This window comes from Equus przewalskii, chromosome 8, assembly GCF_037783145.1.
Source record: "Equus przewalskii isolate Varuska chromosome 8, EquPr2, whole genome shotgun sequence".
NCBI classification, from domain to species: domain Eukaryota; kingdom Metazoa; phylum Chordata; class Mammalia; order Perissodactyla; family Equidae; genus Equus; species Equus przewalskii.
In genome coordinates, this window is record NC_091838.1 from 16,025,316 (window position 1) to 16,047,077 (window position 21,762).

At 40.0% G+C, this 21,762-nt stretch overlaps 1 protein-coding gene across 2 annotated transcripts in view; it reads left to right on the forward strand.

The window, feature by feature from the left end:
* Positions 1 to 21,762, forward strand: part of SLCO5A1 (solute carrier organic anion transporter family member 5A1) — a 131,019-nt gene that overhangs the window by 96,565 nt on the left and 12,692 nt on the right. For both annotated transcript variants that reach the window (XM_008514553.2, XM_008514554.2), the window contains 2 exons: positions 2,821 to 3,019; positions 21,528 to 21,687. In XM_008514553.2, the coding sequence (XP_008512775.2) occupies positions 2,821 to 3,019; positions 21,528 to 21,687 (359 nt within the window). The remainder of the gene's footprint in view (positions 1 to 2,820; positions 3,020 to 21,527; positions 21,688 to 21,762) is intronic.

The window sequence follows — 21,762 nt, forward strand, 5'->3', positions numbered from 1 at the left end:
GTTTCTTCATACTTTTCCATGCTTTTCAAATGTTCTGTTACAACACGTATTACATTTTGTTTCAAAAGTCACAGGAAAATAACAAAACAGAAAAGCTACCTATCCTCCACTCCCCCTGCCGTCCTCTTCCCAGGCCACATGAAGGGGTCGCACGCGCTCTCCCTCTCCAGGCCTAATCTCATCATCTGTGCTATTAATTCCATATTCTCCTGACTTCTCAAAGAGCTTGCATTAGCATGAGGCCACCTTTCCCCTCCACGTCCAAGCTCCCATTCCTTGTTAGTCTCTTTTTGTCAGTATATAAGTATGCTTACGTCTTCTCCACATCTTAGCAAGCAAACAAAACCCCATAAGCCCCAGCTTTACCATGGCTCTCCTCTAACTCTAGACCCATACCCCTTTTTCCTTTTACAGCCAAAGTTCTAGAGAGAGTCTGAATTCCAACCTCTAAATCCTCATAACCCATTGCAGTCTGATTTCTGCCTCCAGACGCCCTTACCTTGCTCTTGCCAGGATCTCCAGTGACGTCATGGTCTCATTTTGGTCTTCATCTTACTGACTTCTCTGAGGCACTTGACAGTGTTGTCCGTTTTCTCTTGAAACTGCCTTTCCTTCGTTGCTGTGGCACGATCGTAATGATAATAACTACAACTTATATTGTGTACAGTATCCAATGCACTCTGTCTACTTGCACGTAAGGTCTGTAATGTTCATTCTAACATGAAATGTAGACATCTCTATGATAAAGGAAAGAAATCTGATGTAGAGAGTTGAGGACGCTCGTGTGTGATCATACGGCTCTAAACGATGGAGTGAGGATTTGATCTCTGGTCTTTCTGAGTCCAAAGCCCAAGTTTTTCCCACTGAAGACATTTCTCTCTCCCAGATTTCCTCTGGCCTCTGTGGCTGCTCATTTTCACTTGCCTCTGTGGGCTCATCTTTTGGTGACAGCCATGAACACTCGTGCTCTCCAGGACTCTGCTTTTGGCCCTTTATTCTCCTTACTTTCAGTGTTCAGTATTGTTGGACTATCCTCTCTAGGCCACCAATTCTGCTACAGGCTATAAACGCCCAGCCCCGCTCTTCCTGAGCTTGTGACCCACAGGTGCAACTGTGGGAGGCATTTCTACTTGATTGTCCCACAGGCCGTTCACTCAACGTGTCTTACCACGGAGTTTGTGAGCTGCTCCCTCCACTCCTTTCCTCCTCATGTTCTGGATCCCTACACCCATCTGGGCATCATGTTCTCTCACCATCCTTCTTGGCTAAATTATGGTGCTGTCAGTGCAGAGCCCTACTTTGGCTCCTGGACCTTTGCAGTTACCCTCCTGACCGCTTCTCTGACTCTAATTTTGACTCCATCCACGCCATCTTCCACCTCACTGTATGCTCCCAGTAGTTTGGACTGCTCTGAATCCTCAATTCTGTTATCTCATGCCTCTTTGCACTTATTTCCTTTGCGTAGGATATTCTCTCTGTGCTGTGCGTTGGACAGATTCTGTCTCATCTTTTAATTCCCAAAGATCTGTCTCATCTGTTGAGTGTCAGCTCAAATTCTGCCACTTTCGTGAAGTCCTCCCTGATTTCTCCCAGGGAAGACTCAGGTGCTTCCTTTCTTGTATTCTCCCTGCCCTTCAGATAATTATTTTATTCTACTCTAATTTGTTTTGTTTGTGTCTCTTTTAGATTATAAACTTCTTCGGGCGGGCGCTAAGACTATTAAAAAATTTTTTTTTTACTGTGAAATACAACACACCCAGAAGTGCGTTAAACAAAATTTAGAGATAATGAATAATCATAAGGTGAACACTTGTGTAACTATTACCCAGGTTGTGGAATGGAGTGTTTGCAGGACTCCAGGAGCCCCCTGATCTTTTCCTGACCCCACTATCCCTCCTACCGTCTTGGCTTTTATGACAATTACTTCCTGGGTTTTTTGTCATCATTGTACGGTCTGTATATGCATTCCTAAACAACATTGTTTCGTTTTACCTGTTCTCGAACTTTATACAAATGCAATCACGTCATGTGTTCTGTTGTGTTTTGCTTCTTTCATTCAACATTGTGTTATGTAGTTGTATGTAATTATGCTTCTTAATTTTTATTGCTGTATAGTGGCATTCCATTATATGACTTTATTACATGTAATGTATCTATTAATGGAAATTTGGTTTATTTCCAGTTTTTGGCTTTTCTGATGCTTGAAATATCTTGTACACTTCTTTTGGTACCAATGTGCAAGAGTTTCTTCATAGTGTAGATCCAGGAATGGAATTGCCTATCACGGGGGGTGTATATCTTCAACTCTGCCAGATAATGCCAAACTGCTTTTCAAAGTACGTGTCACGATTTCCATCCCACCAGCTGTGTAGAGAGTGCCCATTGCTTTGACAGTGTGTTACTGTCAGACTTTTACATTTTTACCGACATGATTGACGTGGAGCAGTATTTCACTGTGGTTTTAGTTTGTATTTCCCCTTAGTAATGAGGTTGAACACCTTTTGGATTTTTATTGGCCAGCTGGATTTCCTCTTAGTGAAGGGCCCACTCACGTTTTTCTCACTTTTATAATGGGTTGCTTATATTTATTTTATTACTTTGTAAAGTTTTTTACATTTTGGATAGGAGTCCTTTGTTGGTTGTATGTGTTGAAAATGAATTATACCATAAAATCACGCACATTGAAGATTTATCGATTACGGTATTTTTTAATTCTTGACCTGAGTACTAGTAAGTAAGTAGAAACAGAGTAATTAGAAAAAACAAACAAGTAATATATATTACTTCAAATTAATCCTGTGCTTCCCCTCTTCTCTCCAGGTGTCATTATTGTCCCCAGTGCCGGCGTCGGTATTGTCCTGGGAGGCTACATTATAAAAAAATTGAAACTTGGTGCAAGAGAATCTGCAAAACTCGCAATGATCTGCAGTGGTGTGTCTTTGCTGTGTTTTTCCACTCTGTTTATTGTCGGATGTGAAAGTATTAATCTAGGGGGCATCAACATCCCTTACACAACAGGGTAAGTCCCTCGGCACAACCACCTCGTGTCATCCTGGTCATGATGTTAGTGCGAGGCCCTGTGGTGTTTCGATCTCGGGGGCAGACTTGTGTCTCCCCTCCAGGCGGGTCTCCCTGTGTGGGCTTCATCTCTTCAAGTAGGAGAGACCTCCTCTTGGAAGGCAGAGGCCATATGTCTGCTTCGTCTGTGTCCTCACAGAGTGTCTTCCGGGGCATTTTAATTACCATAGATGAGGAGGAAATGCTTGTTGGGTTAATGAAAACAGTTCTTCTTCTTCTTTTTTAATGTAAGAGTTTGAATAGGTGATACATTCACGTAGTTTAAAAAGATAAAATTCCATGAAAATACCATGTATAGTGAAACATCTTGCTCTGACCCAAATCCTCCGCCCCACGGCTCCAGCTAAAGACAACCCAGGTAACTACGTGAATTCATTTCTTGTGTACCCTTGAAGGCTTCTTTATACAAGATGCTATAAACATGTATTTTCTATTTTCCCTGTTTTATATCCAAAAGATAGCATTCTATATGTACTTTTCTGAGCTTTTCTTTTTTGTTAGTGTAACAATATAGCTTGGAGGTCCTTTTGTACTGGTAATACTACAACTCAACACACCTAGTCCTTATATTGACACTACTGCATGCCAAGCATTCTTCTAGACGCTTTATATGTGTTAACTCATTAGTCCTCACAGCAATACAACAGGGAGGTGCCGTTATTTTCCTGATGTTACAGATGGCAAAACCGAGGCGCAGATCACACGTAACTAGTGGTATACTGATAAATATGTACCCAATGGCTCTCTAAGGAAAAAGGTCCGAATCTGTAGCATTTGCTAATTTCTGAGGTGTAGATATTCTCACCATGGTTGATTTCAGGCTACTAACGTGAAGACACTGAACACCGAGTTGGGAGGAGATGCCTGTCACAAACCATTATATAATATTTCCGTCATACAGATATGATAGACTTAAATAGTCTAGTCAAGAGCATAGAGAGTTGTAAGGTGTGGTAAAATCATTAGGAGATATGTTTTGAGTGTTTATCCTTGTTTTTAATATTTATTTAATGGTAAGCCTATATAATTTAATTTTTGATAATGGCTATGCTAAACAAGCAGTTGGCAAAATCCCTGAAAATTTGACAGTAGGATTTTGTGACCCAGGGTGGCTGTGCTTAACCTGGACTTAACCCCAAGCAATTTACAGAGTCCGTGCCCTTAGCTCTCTTTTTAACCACTTTGTAACATTCCATTTAATTCTATTTCATAATTTAACCAGTCTCCATTTGATGGGCAGTTGGGTTGTTTACAATCTTTAATTATTAAAAACAGTGCTGCAATAAATAGCCTCACGCGTATATCACTTCTCTTTCGTGCTGTGTATTTCTAGAATATTCCCGGAAGTGGGATTGTAATAAATATTGTCAAATGCCTCCTCAGCTGTTGTATCAATTTGTACACTCACCAGCAGTGGATCTGAGTGTCGATTTCCTGCAGCCTCGCCAAGAGAAGGTGGAAAACGCTTCTTTGAGAGTTACGAAAATTTTGACTTCTAGTTCTTGAGTACATGCGGGTTTATTAGGATCTGCTCATTGGACAGAATTTTCCTGCCTAGTTTTTGGTGCTTCGTGTCAACAAACGCTGTTTCTTTTTGGTTCTCGGTGGAGTTTTATGTTATAAAATGTTCCACTTGAAATGTGAATAATAAAAGCTTTAATTTCATTTTGCAAATTGAATATTAGAGATCTAGAATATTAGAGATTGAAAAAAAAAGAAACTGCCAATCGGAGTGTATTTCGATGCCAGAATATGACCATTTGTCTGGAGAGTTCTCTTTCCACCAGGTGTTGTGTGTGTGTGCGATGAGCATCCCAGGTTTGTGGCCCCCTGACAGTGCCGATTTGAATGGCACAGGAAATAAAATCTTTAAAAACTTAAGGACAGTATGGAATAAGAGTTCAGGTTCCTGAGTCGAATCTGAGTTTGAATCTCGCCTCTGCTTGACCAGTTTCTTCACTCTCAGCCTCAGTATCCTCATCTGTAAAATAGGGTGATGATAACAGGGTTTAGTCCGTTTGGGCTGCTGTAACAAAAATACCATAGACTGGGTGGCTCAGAAGCAACAGAAATTTATTTCTCACGGTTCTGGAGGCTGGAAAGTCCAAGATCCAGGCAGCGGCAGATTCGGTGTCTTGTGAAGACCTACTTTCTGGTTCATGCATGGCTGTCTTTTTGCTGTGTCCTCACATAGTGGAAGGGATGAGGCGTCCCTCTGGGGTCTCCTTTACACGGGCACTAATCCCATTCATGAGAGCTCCACCCTCATGACCTAACCACCTTCCAAAGGCTCCACCTGCTGACGCATCACACTGGGGCTTAGTGTTCAGCATGTGAAGTTTGCAGCGACTCAAACCTTTCGTCTACAGCAATAGTAATCACCTTAGAAGGCGGCAGGCGAGATTCCATGAGTGACACCGTGTGAAGCTCTCTGCTTGATGCCTGGCGCACAGTGAGTGCTCAACTGAAAGTTAGCTGTTGTTATTAGTCATAACTAATACAAATAATTTCTATTTCTATCACACTATTTTTATGACACTTGGAAAATAGAAATATAATTAAGAAGTTAGTAACAAAAACTCAGCAGTCTCCTGAATAACTCTATTTCCCAGGGGCAATAAGTTTTAAATTCTTTTTAGCTGTGTCTTCTGGTACTTACTTCTATATACACACACACACACACACACACACACACACACACACACACACACACATTATATTTTTGTGTGTGTGAGGAAGATTGTCGCTGAGCTAACATCTGTTCTGGTCTTCCTCTATTTTGACGTGGGACATATCCACAGCATGCCTTGATGAGAGTTGTGTAGGTCTACACCCAGGATCTGAACCCACAAACCCCAGGCCCCTGAAGTGGAGTGAGCAAACTTAGCCACTCCACCACTGGGCTGGCCCCATACTTTTGTTTCTGAGGAAGATTAGCTCTGAGCTAACATCCACCACCAATCTTCCCCTTTTTGCTGAGGAAGATCGGCCCTGAGCAGACCTCTGTGCCTGTCTTCCTCTATTTTATATGTGGGACGCCACCACAGCATGGCTTGATAAGTGGTGTATGGGTCTGCACTGGGATCTGACCCGGCAAACCCTGGGCTGCTGAAGCGGAGTGCACGTACTTAACCATTACACCACCAGGGCAACCCCCAACTTCCTTTTTTAAGGCATAATTTATAATTACTCAAAGTGAGACATTATTTATGACCTTTTGGTAAATGAGGAGTTCAGCTTTGCCTTCACAAGTTGTGGTCAAATCCTTTTTTGACATTTTCGTGTTATGATTATGACAGTATTGTTAGCCGCTGAGGCACATGTAGAGTATTGTGATTAGATTTTCTCTTTCGTGCAACATTGATTTTCCTGGAATTAGTAATTGCCTTATTTTCATTTGTTTTGTTTTCTTTGACTCTGCGTCTAGCTTCCCACATGCTCTATGGGCTCAAAATATCTCAGCACAATTTGTCACCTGTCTGATGAGGGCATGGTTCCATTTCCACCCCTTTGAGTCATCTATATGGGAGCCCTAGTCCCTGCTCTAATCTGGGCATGATGCTGTCCAGGCCCGCTGTCCAGCTGTCATCCTGGGGATCCCATTAGCCTCTCTCCATATTAATTCTTTGTTTTCTGGACTCTGTGGACACCTCTTTTTTGGTTTACTCCGTCATTCTGTTAGAGCACATCCTCTGGTAGCTACAGGAAGCCTGTAACTTTTTTGGGGGGACTTTTCATGAAATAGCCTTTTTTTTTTAAACCATTGCATTTGATTGCCAAATTGACCAGGTGGAGAATTTTGGATGAATCATTTTCACTCAGCCTTTTAAAGTTTTTGCTCTATTGTCATCTAATTTCTAGTGCTGTTGTGGGAAGTCTGGCCTTTCTTTTTCCCAATCCTTTGTATGTGACCTATTTTTCCTTCCTGGGAGCTTCCACATATTTCTGGTGTCCCCAAATTTCACCATGGTATATTTTGGGGTGGGTCTTTTTTTTTTTTTTTCTGAGCACTTGGTGAGCTTTTAATGTCTGGAGATTGTGTTCTTCAGTTTTGTTTTTATTTTTTATTTACATTTTGTTATTTTCTCCCCACCATTTTTTTCTCCTTCCTTGACTCTCTACTTTTCTTATTGTTTATTACCTATTTTATATCTCATAGTTTTGGTCCTACTTTTTTGAAAGATTTCTTTAACTTTATTTTCCCAGTCTTCTGTTAATTCTTTATTTTGTCTATTGTGTTTTATTTTTGCTGAGGAAGATTCACCCTGAGCTAACATCTGTTGCCAGTCTCCTTCTATTTTTTATGTGGATTGCTGCCACAGCATGGCCACTGATGAGTGGTGTAGGTTCGCACCCACGATCTGAACCTGGGCCACCAAAGCAGAGTGTACCAAACTTGACCACCAGGCCAGTAGGGCTGGCTCGGCTATCGTATTTTTAATTTCCAAAGGTCTTTCTTGATTTTTGATTGTTCCTTACTTCTAGCCTTCTTGCTTCATGGATAGGATATCTTCTCTTATTTCTCCAACATTATTTAGAGTTTCCTTTCCTTCCTAAATTGTCTCTGTGTCTTCTGAGTGACTGCTTTTATTTTGCTGTCTTGATTGTGTTGGAAGCTTCCCTCATACTTCTGGTGATTTTCAGCTTTCTCTTAGTATTGAGGGATGTGCATTTGAAAAGCTGAGTAGGTGCTCCATGTTTGCGGGTGGGGCTCGTCCTTTTGTGGGTCTCACTATAGGGTGATTGAAGGGAGGGGACAGCTGACATTTTCACTGGGACTCTCAGTGTCAGAATTGAGGTCTTATCTCTGAGGTGCTTCTGTTCCTCAGGAGAAGAATTCTCCTGTTTCTTGGCTGGGGCTGTGTGGGGTGGGTTCAGGGTTGTAAGCCTAGCTGCTGGCTTTCTAGAGCTGGGGGGTGGGGTGGTGGTGGGAAGGGGCCTGGGTCTTACTGTCCATTTTGCAGACTTTTACCGAATTCCCCTGTCATCATTCTAGCATCTCACCAAAGCTCTCCTTTATGTATGGTACTCTTAAGTCCAGAGACTAAAGGGGTGAAAGAAGGAATAGTCACCTATTAAGTAGAGGGGGGATGGGAATTTGCTTAAAATTATATCATATTTGGGCCACAACGTTCTTGTGCTGTTTGTCCTTTAGTTCTAAAGGCCCGTTCTTTCCCCTACTACTGGCCTTTATCATGACCATATATTCTTACGTTCTCAAACTTCCTGTTTTATTGACTCATTGTTTTTTGTGGAACTCTCCATCCTTTTCTTCAGCTGGACTTTGTGCTCTCTTGGCATAATTTTTATCCCAGAACTTCTTTTCAGAGACCTCAAGTGTATCCACTAGTTTTTGTTTGTGTGTTTATTTATGGGTTAACTCTTCATTTTGCCAGAGAAAAATCCCTGGATAACTTCCTAGGGAAGGGTGCATGGGAAGAAAAACTTTCTGAACCTGTAAATGTATTCACGTGTCTTTATTCTTCTCTCACATTTAGATGATGGTTTGAGTGGATGTAGAATTATAGGTTAAAAAATTGTTTTTCTGAGAACTTTGAAGCCATTGCTTTGTTTATCATCTAGCATTTAATGTTGCTGAGAAGAAATTTAATTCCATCCGAGTTCTCATGTCTCTGTGACCAAATTTGTTTGGAAGTTTTGAAGATATTTTTTATTCAAGGTGTTCTGCAATTTCATAAGGAATGCTGTACCCTCACATTTTGTCTTGACTGGACCTGTCCAAGGTCACTGTCTCAGAGAAGCTTTTCCTCTTTGCCCAATCTAAGGGAACCTACCCGCCTCTCCCTGGTTTTCACATCATTCCTTCTTATTTTCTTCACGGCACTTACCACTATTGAAATTATCTTTTTAAATTATTTGCTTTGCTCTTGTCTTCTGGCTCTAAAATGTGAGCTTCTTGAGTACCTTTACTATAACTGTCTCCATAATAATTGCATCCCCTCCATCCAAAACAATGCATGATGTTTGTTGCGTGAATGAATGAATGGATGAGTGAATGTCTTGGCCCCGAGCTTTGTTCATTCATTGCATTAGGCACTCTCTGAACGCTCTTAAACTAATTCATGTGTCTTTTTCACCTTGGGGAAATTTTCTTCCACTATAGCTTTCCTCATTCTCTCCTCTTCATTTTCCCTGTGTTCTCCAGGATTCCTGTTAATCAGATATTGAAACGTATGGGCTGCTTGCCCGTATATTTTATTTATTCTCTCATATTTCATACATCTTTTGCATGAGAGATTTTTCCAAACCTTATTTTCTGTTCTTTATGTAAATTTTTTATTTCCAGGTTACTTTTTTTCTTCATTGTATTCTGAGTGTTCCCTTTTCATAGTATCCTCATGTTTAGGGAGTAATATCTTCTTAGATCTGTGTAGATAATTAGATTTTTTTTACTTTGCTTTTTTGTGATGCATTTTATCATTTGATTTTAAGGGTCAACTTTTTGTCTGTTTATTTTGGGCTTTACAGGTTGACAACATCCAGTCTAGCATCTCTCAGGTCATGATTCCTCCGCCTTGTCTCTCAAATCCAGGAAGGAGGAAGTTTTATTCTGAGTTGCCAACATCTAGAGTAGAAGCTTAGCTTTTAAAATTTCTTCCAATTTCTTTAGAGAAGCGCTTTCTGCCCAATTTCTGGGCTCTCAGTGGGGAATGGAGGTGGGTGGACAGAGGAGAATGGAAGAGCCCGCCAGCGCAGTTTTCTGGCCCTCGGATCCCCAATGAGTCCATTGTTTTCAGCTTCACCTTCGCTTTGCTCCCTGTCTCATCTGCCGAGTGTGAGCTCAGAGCCTTGCGGAGGTTCCATGGGGCAGGCTGGCTCTGCTCCAGGGTGGCATCTGCTCGTTTCACATAAGCCTATGCCTATCCACTTGCAATTTTCATGAAGTTTGGTGTCATTCTTTTCATTTTTCTTTGCTGGTTTATTCCTTTTAGTCGTACTCACTATTTTTTTCCCAGAAGGGATGGAGGGCAGAGTCAATGTCTTGCCTGCTTTTAAGCCGCAAATCCCCTCAAGACTTCTAAAGCTCTAGCTTAACACCACATCTGTCTCGCCAATTCTGAATCAACTGATTCTGGACTCCCCAGGACTACTGGGCAAAAATTATATAATTGTGCTGATTGGCTCCATTACAAATTTATGAGTTCCAATCTTAGAAGGCTCTCATCTTTGCTGAGCAGTCCATTTACTGGCCCTAGTCAGCTTCCTTTCCTCTGCCCCGTGATGGTTATTCCATTAAAAAAAAATTCTTTTCTTCAAGTTTTTGTCTTCCCCTAGTCTTGTTTTCCTTATTGGACAACCGAGTATTCTGGGTGAGTGAGTAAATAGAGGTCCCAGGAATGAACTCCCTGAACTTTTCTCCCCTCTCCCTTCAAACTCATTTGTCAGAGAGATGGTTTTCAGAGGCAAGTACTAGCGCCATCATTTTCTGTCTGACCTTGCAAAAAAAAAAAGGACTGCTATTGTCCAGTCTCGGTTTCCTCGTAGGTAGAATTGGTGATGTCAATCACCCCAGGTTACAAGCATAGTTAAAGTAAAACACATATGCTTGAAAAACTTAAAATACTGCAGAAGGGTAAAAAAATGGAAGGTCAGCATATTCTTCCCCCATCCTCAATCTCCAGCTTGAAGCGTTCAAATATTTTAAGCAAACGTTTGCAGTTTTGATTTTGAGGATTATGTAAGGGGAGGTTTCTGATCGTTCCCGCACAGAGTCTCGCACTTAGTATGTGCTTGAAAGCGTTAGTTTCTTGTCTCTATTCTCTTCCCTTCTAGATCGTGCAAAGCAGCTCCTTCTGCTTCTTTAAAAGGTGAATGAAGGTCTGGCGTCTACCTCTGCATGGGGATGTCACTCATATAGTGATGCTGAAACTAGTAAGAACTCGATGCAAATATATATCTTAATTGTCTAAATCTATGATTTCTGCTACACTTCTCATTTAATTGTTTTCAACCAAAAAAACCTTGATTACGAGTGCAGGAGGCTGCTGCAAGGATCCTATCATGCTGGTGTTTACAGCCTGACTTCATGGAAGTTTATAAATCAGCAAAAGAAAACCCCAGTTTCCGCAGGAATTCCTCCAGTTCCCCAAAGACTTCTGGGAAGTTAGTCTGAAATTGCATTAGTATAAACATTTTTGGGTGGTGCAGCCTCCCAGGCTTCCCACTTTTAGACTCGTAGTGACCTTTGTGTGAAGAATAATGGGACCCTTTCTCCAACCAGAGTGGGGCTATGTTTCAGCCTCTCCTGTTCCCTTGGCTGAGTGCTCTTATGCAGTGCACAACCTGCTCATCAGTATGTGGTTGGCCTGCCTAGTAAAAACTGCTTCTTGTTTTGAATGATTTTGAGACTTGCATATGGGATTTTTTTCTCCTTTAAAGTCAACAAAGAGAAAGGTGAAGGGAGTGGCAGTGAAGGAGCCTTTGCTAGGCACCTGTTTGATCTGGGGATGGTAATTTGCACTTATGGATATCTTTTATATCTAATGCTTACAGCATCACTCTCCCGTATGTGTTATTATCCACATTTCAATTAAAGAAACTGAGGGTTAGAGATTAAGTGATTTGCCCAAAGTCATCAATTAATAGGGAGTGAAGTGAATCAAGCCCAGATTTTCTGTTTCAGAGTTCTGTTTTCTTTCTGAACACCACACTGAGGAGTTGTTTAAATTTTGTATTTCCTATGGGCACACACCTATGTGCACATACCACTTCCTTACTAGGAGAGCGCTGGAGGACGTATCCACTTCTTTCAGGAGTGCCCTGCTTCCCAGTATTTCAATACACACGAGTTACAGGCATAATGCCAAGTGCACTGCATGCCTGCTGCGTCTGCTCTGCGGCTCTCCAGTCGGCCAGTCTTGACTCTCCCCTTGGCCTTGCCACATCCTAGCTGTGTGAGTATGGGCAAATTATTTAACCTCTCTGTGCTTGGTTTCCACATCTTTAAAGTGAGAGCACTGACCATATCTGTCTTGTTGAATGCTGTGAAGATTGAATAAGGCACTTACTGAAGAAGCTACCCTAACATGTTTGTGCCGCCATTTTCTTATCATTAAGATGGGTTAACGATAGTGCCAATCTCTTAGAACTACAGAGAGGATACAATGGTATCAAACTCCAAAATAATAAGCAATTGATAAATAACTATTTAATGATTTTCTTTTCTCATTTTAACTGTGAGGAGCAAGGGCTCAGAGGGATAAATAACTTGTGTAAAGTCACACAACTAGAAAATGGTAGAGCTAGGATTTGAACCCAGGTTCTCTGATTCTGAATGCAGTGCTTTTGATTATTAAACTATTCTAGCGAAAGAAGAAAAAAACATGCAAAGAAGAAGCACAATATATAAGCTGACTCCATTTATTACAGTCTGTCTGAGGGGCTCCAGGTTCACCAGCGTGGGGAATTTTCTGACATTAAAGAACTTAATGACTCACCCATCTTCGAATGAGCGTCAAGTACTCAAGAGGCACCTGAATGCCTGGGATGGGCTGGGATGTTCTAGGAGGATGGACTTTCCCTGTGAAGCCAAAATGGTGTCATAGTCGTTTTGTAGAATGAACCTGACATGTTATTAGTGATTCCCTTAGAAAATTCAGATTTGGTAGCCAAGGTGTGGAAACAACCTAAATGCCCATTAACAGAAGAATGGCTAAAGGAAATGTGGTCTCTACATCCAATGGAATACTATTCAGCCTTTAAAAAGAAGGAAATTCTGCAGTATGCAACAATGTGGATGAACCTTGAGGACATTCTGCTCAGTGAAATAAGCCAATCACAGAAAGACAAATATTGCATCATTCCACGAGTATAAAGTATCTAAAATAAGTGACATCGTAAAATCAAGAGTAGTTGCCTGGAAGGGGGACATGTGGAGTTACTAATGAACAGGCAGAAAGTTTCAGTCAAGCAAGATGAAGAAGCTCCAGAGAGCTGGGGTATAACATTGCACCGAAAGTCAACAAGAGTGTATTGTCCACTTAAAAACTCGTTAAGAAGGCAGATCTCATGGTAAGTGTTCTAATCACAAGAAAATACAATTAAAAAAAAATTCAGATTTGAGAATGTGATGATTTTTCATTATGAAAGATCCTAGGAGCGCTAGCTAATATCCTGGCCCATTTCCAACTCAAGTAATTACATTCCCAGCACCCACAATTTCCCTGTTTTTAATTAGAAAATGTGTCCTGCTTCCCCTCCGTGTCTGCTCAACTGTATTTCACACAGGTGTGTCCTAATCCTCTGATAAGCAAAAGAACCAGTATTTACTGTAAAAACTGTGGCTTAAGTAACACTTTGTAGAAACATATTGCATAATGTGAGTTATTTGCTCTCTACCTTTTCTGCAAATAATTTTTTTAAATGGGGTTAGAGCTGATGTCTGTGTACAGCATTTTCCACCAGTACCAAGTCTTGATAAATCATTTAATAATTCTAGCTTTATTATCTTTCGTTTATCAAGTGTCATCTCTCTGACCTTAACTGAAATCTATTGTCTCATGTTCCGGTTTTGTGACTCGAGCTACAGGTCAGAACCTTTCCAGGATGACTTCTTGAGCTAGGAAATGAGGAGGAAGCGTTTTCTCAGAGTGCTGTGGTCAGCACTGACCGTTGGACGAAGTGAACCACTTAGCCCCACCGAGCGGCAAAATCTCAGAGGCTGCGATCTTCCCCTGAAGTTACTTCTCAGTATGGTTTTATTGCCCCCAAGTCCTAAGACTGTAGAAGTTAAATAGATATCAACTGGCAATTCAGACCTTTGCCTCAGCTTCCCACAGGTGCACTTCATTCTCCTTGTTGCCTCTCCTGATCTGGCCTTGCTGCCACATGGTATATTTACATGGTGCCCTGCTCCCAGCCTTTCAGGTGACTAGCAGTTCTGGCCAGATGACTCCTAAATTCTCTAATTAAACCATTCATCTCCTCTTCGGCGTCTCACGGACAGCTTAACCTACTGAAGTTTTTTGCCCACTGTTTAAATCTGTTGGCACCATTCCAAGTCTTTTATTTATTATAGATATTACTAATTTTAAAGGAAATTTCTGAAAAGTACGGGAAAAAAAGTTTACTTACAGGATTTTAGGTTTTCATATTCCTGGATTTTCCCAGCTACTTCTATTAACAGGCTTCGAGTTCATTTCTAGCTATAAGTGTATGATTCTATCTATTTTTGGCTCTGTTTGGAGACACAAACAAAATGTTCTATTTCATTTTAGGAGTATCAAGAGGATATGAAGTATAGGCAAATTTTCTTTCCAATGAGTTTTAAATTTTGTAACCACGATCTAAACAAATCCACAAACTCATTTTATATGAAGTTTGTAAAACTGTATAATGTCTGTTTAAACATAATGAGACTTTTTATTTCAAAAGCATCTATGAATATTATTAACTCAGGACCAGATTTATAAATCTATGACCTCATATTAATCTAGTCAATAGGAAATGCTCATCATGTAATGTTAGCAGGAAATAAGATAGAATTTAGAGCTCTATATAAAACCTTGATAACAATCTGTTATTAATATTAATACATATGAATATTGAAAAAAGAGACCAGAATTTAATGTTCTAAAAGCATACTGGTGTTTATTCCTGGGTGGTAGCATTATGTACGAATTTAATTTAATTTTTTAGTCCTTTTGTATTTTCTAAATTTTCCGCAATGGATATGGCATTACTTTAATAATAAATAAAAGTATTTCAAAATGCTATATAAGGGCCACATCATTTTATTAAAAATGATTCTGGATTTAAAGAGATGATTTGTATAAGTTGTGGGTAATTTTATGTGTAAATTTCAAGTCATACCTGGTTTGAATTTATTGCCTATGAAGCTAAAGGAAGCTTTAATAATAAAAATAATGATTGGATACAGTAATCACAACTTTCATGAATATAAACGTATGCTGTTCCATATATTATCACATACTTCCCTCTGTTGATTATCCTTGCTCTCCTTTCATGGAGGCGAGCGGGGTACTAACAGCCATAGACTAAAAGATTTGACCCAATGCTGTTCAGCTACTAAGCGGCAGGCTTCAGCCTAGATCCCAGTCTATTTCTTTCTCTCCCGTTTCCTATTCCCTATAGGAGTAAACGAGAAAATTACTTCTTCCTTTTTGAAAAGAAACACATCATGATGGCCTTCTGTACGCTCCACATTTGTGATGGTGTTACTGTGATTCGTTCATGCTTCTGCCGTGTACAGATAAAGAAAGCATACCGATATCCTGGTGCCTATTATGTGCCAGACACAATGCTGGGCACTGGATGGACATGTGCTCATTGAATCGTCCCAATAATCTCGTGATATAGACACTACGATCTCTGTTTTACAAATGTGAAATCTCTTTAGATGTGTTCACAGCACTTGTGAATCGTAGATACAGAATTGGACCCAGCTCTTTCCTACTCTAATGCTCATGCACACTGAAAGCTGATGCCAGAAAAGCTGCATCAGAGCTGCCTCCAGGAAGAAGGAAGCAGGACCAGCCACCCAGAAGACTCTTGCTAGAGAAAGCAAAACTACAGTCCACAAAGCTGCCCTGCCAGGGCAGACAGACTGTGGAGACAGATGAAACTGGGTTTAAATCCATCTCTGATTCTTACCAGCTTTGTGAACTTTGACAGTATCTATCCGCTCAAACCTTCAATTTCCTCATCTGACAGGTGGAGGCACGGTAATAATAATTATAATTCTCGAGAGGAATAAACGAGGTAACATGTAGAAATCTCAGTGCACCACTGCTGAGGTAAAAATTGGGCTCTGCTAATGTTAGTTTAAAATGAAAGTGATGATTATGGTGATAATAATAGTAATTATAAACCTAAAGTTGCATAGCTATTTATAGCCAAGGAAGGATTTCTTTTTAATTGAGTTAATGATAGGTTACAATCTTGTGGAATTTCAGTTGTACATTAATGTTTGTCATTTGTGTTGTAGGTGCACCACTTCACCCTTTGTGCCCACCCCCCACCCCACCTTTCCCCTGGTATCCACTAATCTGTTCTTAGTCCACATTTTTAAATTCCTCATATGAGTGGAGTCATACACAGATTATCCTTCTCTAGCCTGGCCCATTTCACTTAACATAATTCCCTCAAGGTCCATCCATGTTATTGCAAATGGAATGATTTTGTTCTGTTTTGCAGCTGAGTAGCATTCCATTGTATATATGTACCACATCTTCTTTATCCATTCATCTGTTGATGGGCACTTAGGTTGCTTCCATGTCTTGGCTATTGTAAACAGTGCTGCAATAAACATTGGGGTGCATAGGACTTTTGGGATTGCTGACTTCAAGCTCTTTGGATAAAGACCCAGTAGTGGGATGGCTGGATCGTATGGTAGTTCTATTTTTAATTTTTTGAGAAATCGCCATACTGTTTTCCATAGTGGCTGCACCAGTTTGCATTCCCACCAGCAGTGTATGAGGGTTCCTTTTTCTCCACAACCTCTCCAACGTTTGTTACTATTAGTTTTAGATATTTTTGTCATTCTAATGGGTGTAAGGTGATATCTTAGTGTAGTTTTGATTTGCATTTCCCTGATGATCAGCAACGATGAGCATCTTTTCATGTGCCTATTGGCCATCCATATATCTTCTTTGGAGAAATGTCTATTCATGTCTCCAGCCCATTTTTTGATTGGGTTGTTTGATTTTTGTTGTTGTTGAGTTGTGAGAGTTCTTTATATATTATGGATATCAAGCCTTTGTCAGATATATGACTTGCAAATATTTTTTCCCAGTTAGTGGGTAGTTTTTTTGTTTCAATCCTGTTTTCATTTGCCTTGAAGAAGCTCTTTAGTCTGATGAAGTCCCATTTGTTTATTCTTTCTATTGCTTAGCCAAGGAAGGATTTTAATATGAAGCCAGAATTTAAGTAGAATTAAAGAGAAACATTCTAATTGAAATCTTCTTGAAGACTGAGATAAATTGATAGAGATTAAGAAATGATGAGAAAGATACCAATTTTTTCTAGTATTTTGCTAAAAAGGTTCGTGCTGCGTGAATCATATTTTTTAATCCTGGTGGCTTGAACGTAAAATGCATGACTTGTCCTATCTTTTAATAGGGAGACACCTGGAGGCAGAAAGAAGGTAAGGGGACTCCTCTTTGATTTATGGAGACCAGCTTGTACATCAGATGGGGAAGTTCAAGTGTTGTTTGGGTCTTGGGCTGAGGTGATAGGATACACTGTGTGTGTGCGTGCACATGTGTGTGATTTGAAGGTGACTGTGTCCTTACATACCCAGCTGTAATGACCCCACGCAGAGATTTTTTTACTTGTGTTAAGCAACAATTTGTTTTGTTATTGTATATGACTTTAAATGAACATTGATCCTTAAGTGATTGATTTCATGAAGATGGGGCAGCAAGCGGCTTTTCTGCTGTCCCTTTTTTGCTGTCTGCCTGTGGCTGGTTTTCTTGAAGCCTCAATGATTGTGGGGCATGTCATGACACCTCCCATAGTTTTCTGTTCCTCAAAATTCTCAAGTTGCACTAGACAGTATCAGAGACCCCTTTCATTTCTCCACTTCTGGAATTCCATGATTTTTATAGTAAGATGTCATGTGGAACTCTCAGGCTTGCAGCTTGCAGCCGTTTGGTGGTGTGGCCTTGATTCTCGCTGAGAATTAACGCTTACATTGACGCCGGGTTAACATGAGCCTCTTATTTGGAAGGCTAACTTGTCAGAAATGCTCTCGTTTATTGGAGAGGTGAGGCCCAGTACTTTGGCACAAGGATCAGTGCAGCGTACTGCAGCCCTTGTGCAGTTTATATGCCCACGATGGGTTCACTTCAGGCTAATGAGGTTACGTGATGTTCCTCAGGTTTAAACTCTTGCACCATTATTATAATCCAGTCTGTTTTCTGGAGAGTGAGTGATCATCAAACAAGATATTATTCTTAAAAATGGTTTTTTCTTTTATTGGCACAGGGTAAAAGGATTAACCATGTCGGTGTCTTTTTTTGTGTGTGCCACTGTGACCTTTTTCTCTAATGACATTTTCATGAATGCCCACTTCTTTTCACTGGTATTTATATTTGTTGCTTGTTCTGATTTTCTTAGATCTTTTCAGATTGTGTCATTTCTTCATATCAGACACCATGATCTCCTAACAAAAGCAAACGTACCCAAGGGTGACCTGGGGTGGTGCCTCTGTTTCTGGACCTCAGGAAAGCTTTTGCCTTCCTCTCATCAGTGTGTTTGGAGCATCTGTTAATATTATCATTGGATTCCTTTCTCTTGAGTGGCCATGCTCATAAAGGAGAGGTGTTTGGAATCTGTGGCTGTCATAAATGACTACAAGCATGCTGTTAGGAGGAAGTTCCTTGTAGCTTCTAAATATCAACAGTCATAACCATATTGTATGGATTTGAAGCCTGTCATTTTTAGTGACTAAGTATGCAGACATATAAAAGCCCTTTTATTAGGTCATGGTTTGCAATTTACTTCTTGAAGAACTGGTGAAGAGAATAGTAAAGCACACAGAATGCTTTTCATATGATCCCAGTCAACACAGCACCATTCAACTTCATAGTGGATCATTTGGCCACCCCGGCCCTCCATTTCCTCATGTGTAGAACGTGGTAGTAGATCTAGAATGGGGTTTCTAAGCCTCAGTGTGATGAGATCGGAGCCAGTTAACTCTTTATTGTGGGGAAGGCACTGCTCTGTGTCTCGTAGGATGTTTGCAGCATCTGTGACTTCTTCCCATTAGATGCCAGTAGCACCTCCTCAGTTGTGACAAACGAAAATGTCTCCACATTGCCAAATGTCCCCTGTGGGGCAAAATTGCCCATGTGGAGAACTATTGGTCTAGAATCACATTTTAAAAGATATATTCAAACTTTATTTCTTTTGAATTTTTTTTTTGTTGAGGTAACATTGGTTTTTGACGTTACATAAATTCAGGTGGACATCATTATATTTCAACTTCTGTGTAGACTACATCATGTTCGTCACCAAAAGTCTAGTTGCCATCCATCACTGTACAAATGTCCCCCTTTACCTCTTTCACCCTACCCCCACCCCTTTTCCTCTGGTAACCATCGATCTATTCTCTGTATCTATGTGTTTGTTTGTTGTTGTTATTGTTTTATCTTCCACATATGAGTGAAATTATATGATATTTGGATTTTTCCATCTGACTTATTTCACTTAGCGTAGTGCCCTCGAGGTCCATCCATGTTGTCACAAATGGCAAGATTTCATCTTTTTTTGTGGCTGGCTACTATTCCATTGTGTATATATACCACATCTTCTTTATCCATTCATCCATCAGTGAGAACTTACGTTTCCAAGTTTTGGCTACTGTGAATAATGCTGCAGTGAGCATAGGGGTGCATCCATTTTTTCAAATTAGTGTTTTCATGTTCCTTGTATAAATACCCAGAAGTGCAATAGCTGAATCATATGGTATTTGTACTTTTAATTTTTTGAGGAGTCTTTGTACTGTTTTCTATAGTGGCTGCACCAGTTTACACTCCCACCAGCAGTGTATGAGGGTTCCCTTTTCTCCACATCCTCTCCAATACTTGTTATTTCTTGTCTTTTTAATAATAGCCATTCCGATGGGTGTGAGGTGATATCTCATTGTGGTCTTGATTCCATTCCCCTAATAATTAGTAATGTTGAACATCTTTTCATGTGCCTGTTGGCCATCTGTACGTCTCTTTGGGAAAAATCTGTTCAGATCCCCTGCTCAGGTATATTCAAACTTTAAAATGATATGATTCAAGAGTTTGTAAAGATAAAAATGATCAAAGTATTGTGACAAAATTTCTTTTGTGGAATGACATGAATGAAGAATAGAGTTCATTTTACTTTTGTCTTTGAATTTTTTATTATTTATTTATTTTTTCAGCTGACTTTATTTTTCTTTATTGTGGTAACATTGGTTTATAACATTATATAAATTTCAGGTGTACATCGCTGTTATTTCTACTTCTGTGTAGATTACATCGTGTTCACCACCCAAAGACTATTTACAATCTATCCCCACATACATGGGCCTAATCACCCTTTTGCCCTCCTTCCTTCCCCACTCCCCTCTGGTAACCACCCATCCAATCTCTGTCTCTATATGTTTGTTTCTTGTTTTCATCTTCTGTTTATGACTTAGATCACATAGTATTTGACTTTTTCCCTCTGACTTATTTCTACCTTTACCTTTTTAGAAGACTTTCTTGATAAGGTTTAAATAGTACTGTGATTTTTTTCCTTCCATTAAAATTTGAGGACTCAGTTAAAGTGCGAAAGAGGCCACAGGAGAAAATTCTTTGAACAAACAGTGCTTTAGGTTTATAAATTAATACATATGGTTGGGATGAACTGTGCTACTGGATGAGTGGTTACTCAACATCGTCATTAAAGATAAGTCCTGGCACATAACAGATGTTGTTGAATGGATGGATGATGGATAGATGGATGGATGAATGAAGGATCTGCAAGTGCTAATTCATGTGGCTTTAGGAACAGTATTTCATCAGTGACACCTAAACATGATAGTCGCAAAAGCAAAGGAAAGAGGTCACTGGGTATGAGCACTACAGAGCCCCTTTCATTCTTCTGTGGGTTCCCTCTAGATACCTTCCTGCCTCTGCTCTTCCACAGCCATTTCTTTACACTTCTCTCCCCAGCCCTATATCCTTACTTGCCTTTTTTCCCCTTGAATTGATTTTATTAGAGCTTTTCATACTGTATCATTTCTTTGAATCAGACATCATGATCTCATGAGAAAACCAAACCTACCACATTTGACCGTGAACCCACATCTGGGCATTCCTGAGGGAAGGACACTGTTTAATCTTTCTTCTCTGGTTGTTTGAATCAAGTTAATGATGTTATTCCTGATCTTCTTTGAAAATTACTTCCTTTTGATTTTCTCAAGTCCCATGTCTTTCTTTGAGAATTTATTCTAGAACAATTAAACTTTTTGGTCAAAGGAACCTGTGCTGGCAACTGTGATTGATGGATTCCATGTTTATGCCCTCATAATGATGTTATTCATTTGGCACAGAAAAACATTTCCTCCATTTTACAGTTAAAGAAATTGAGGCCCAGGTTTGTTAAGACAGAGCCAAGCGTCTCTAGTAAGTGAGTAGTCATATGAGTTTAGAACTGCTGAGTCCAGATGTTGAGACCAGATCCATAGCACCAAGATAGAGGTCGAATTGAAGCAGGTAGATAATTTGATACAAAACTATTGAATCTGTGGTACCAGGAAATTGAAAGATTTTTCTTTATGTTTTGTTTTAATGTCATAAAAAATAATGAGGGTGGCTTCTTCATGGTACCATTGCTTTGATTTAATGGGAATATCTTCTCTAATTTGGACAAATTACTTAACTCAAGAACTTCGCTGTTAGTTTTATTTTAGTTAATGTTGCTCACGGTCTGCTTCTTTTCTCTCTCAGACCTTCTCTCACCATGCCTCATAGGAATCTGACAGGAAGCTGCAATGTTAATTGTGGTTGTAAAACACACGAGTACGAGCCAGTCTGTGGATCAGATGGAATTACGTACTTTAACCCTTGTCTGGCTGGCTGTGTTAATAGTGGTAATCTCAGCACTGGGGTGAGTATAATTCACCAATTCATCTACTGTTGTTAATCCAACATCCTGTGACAAGGACCTGTTAGAATTCATATG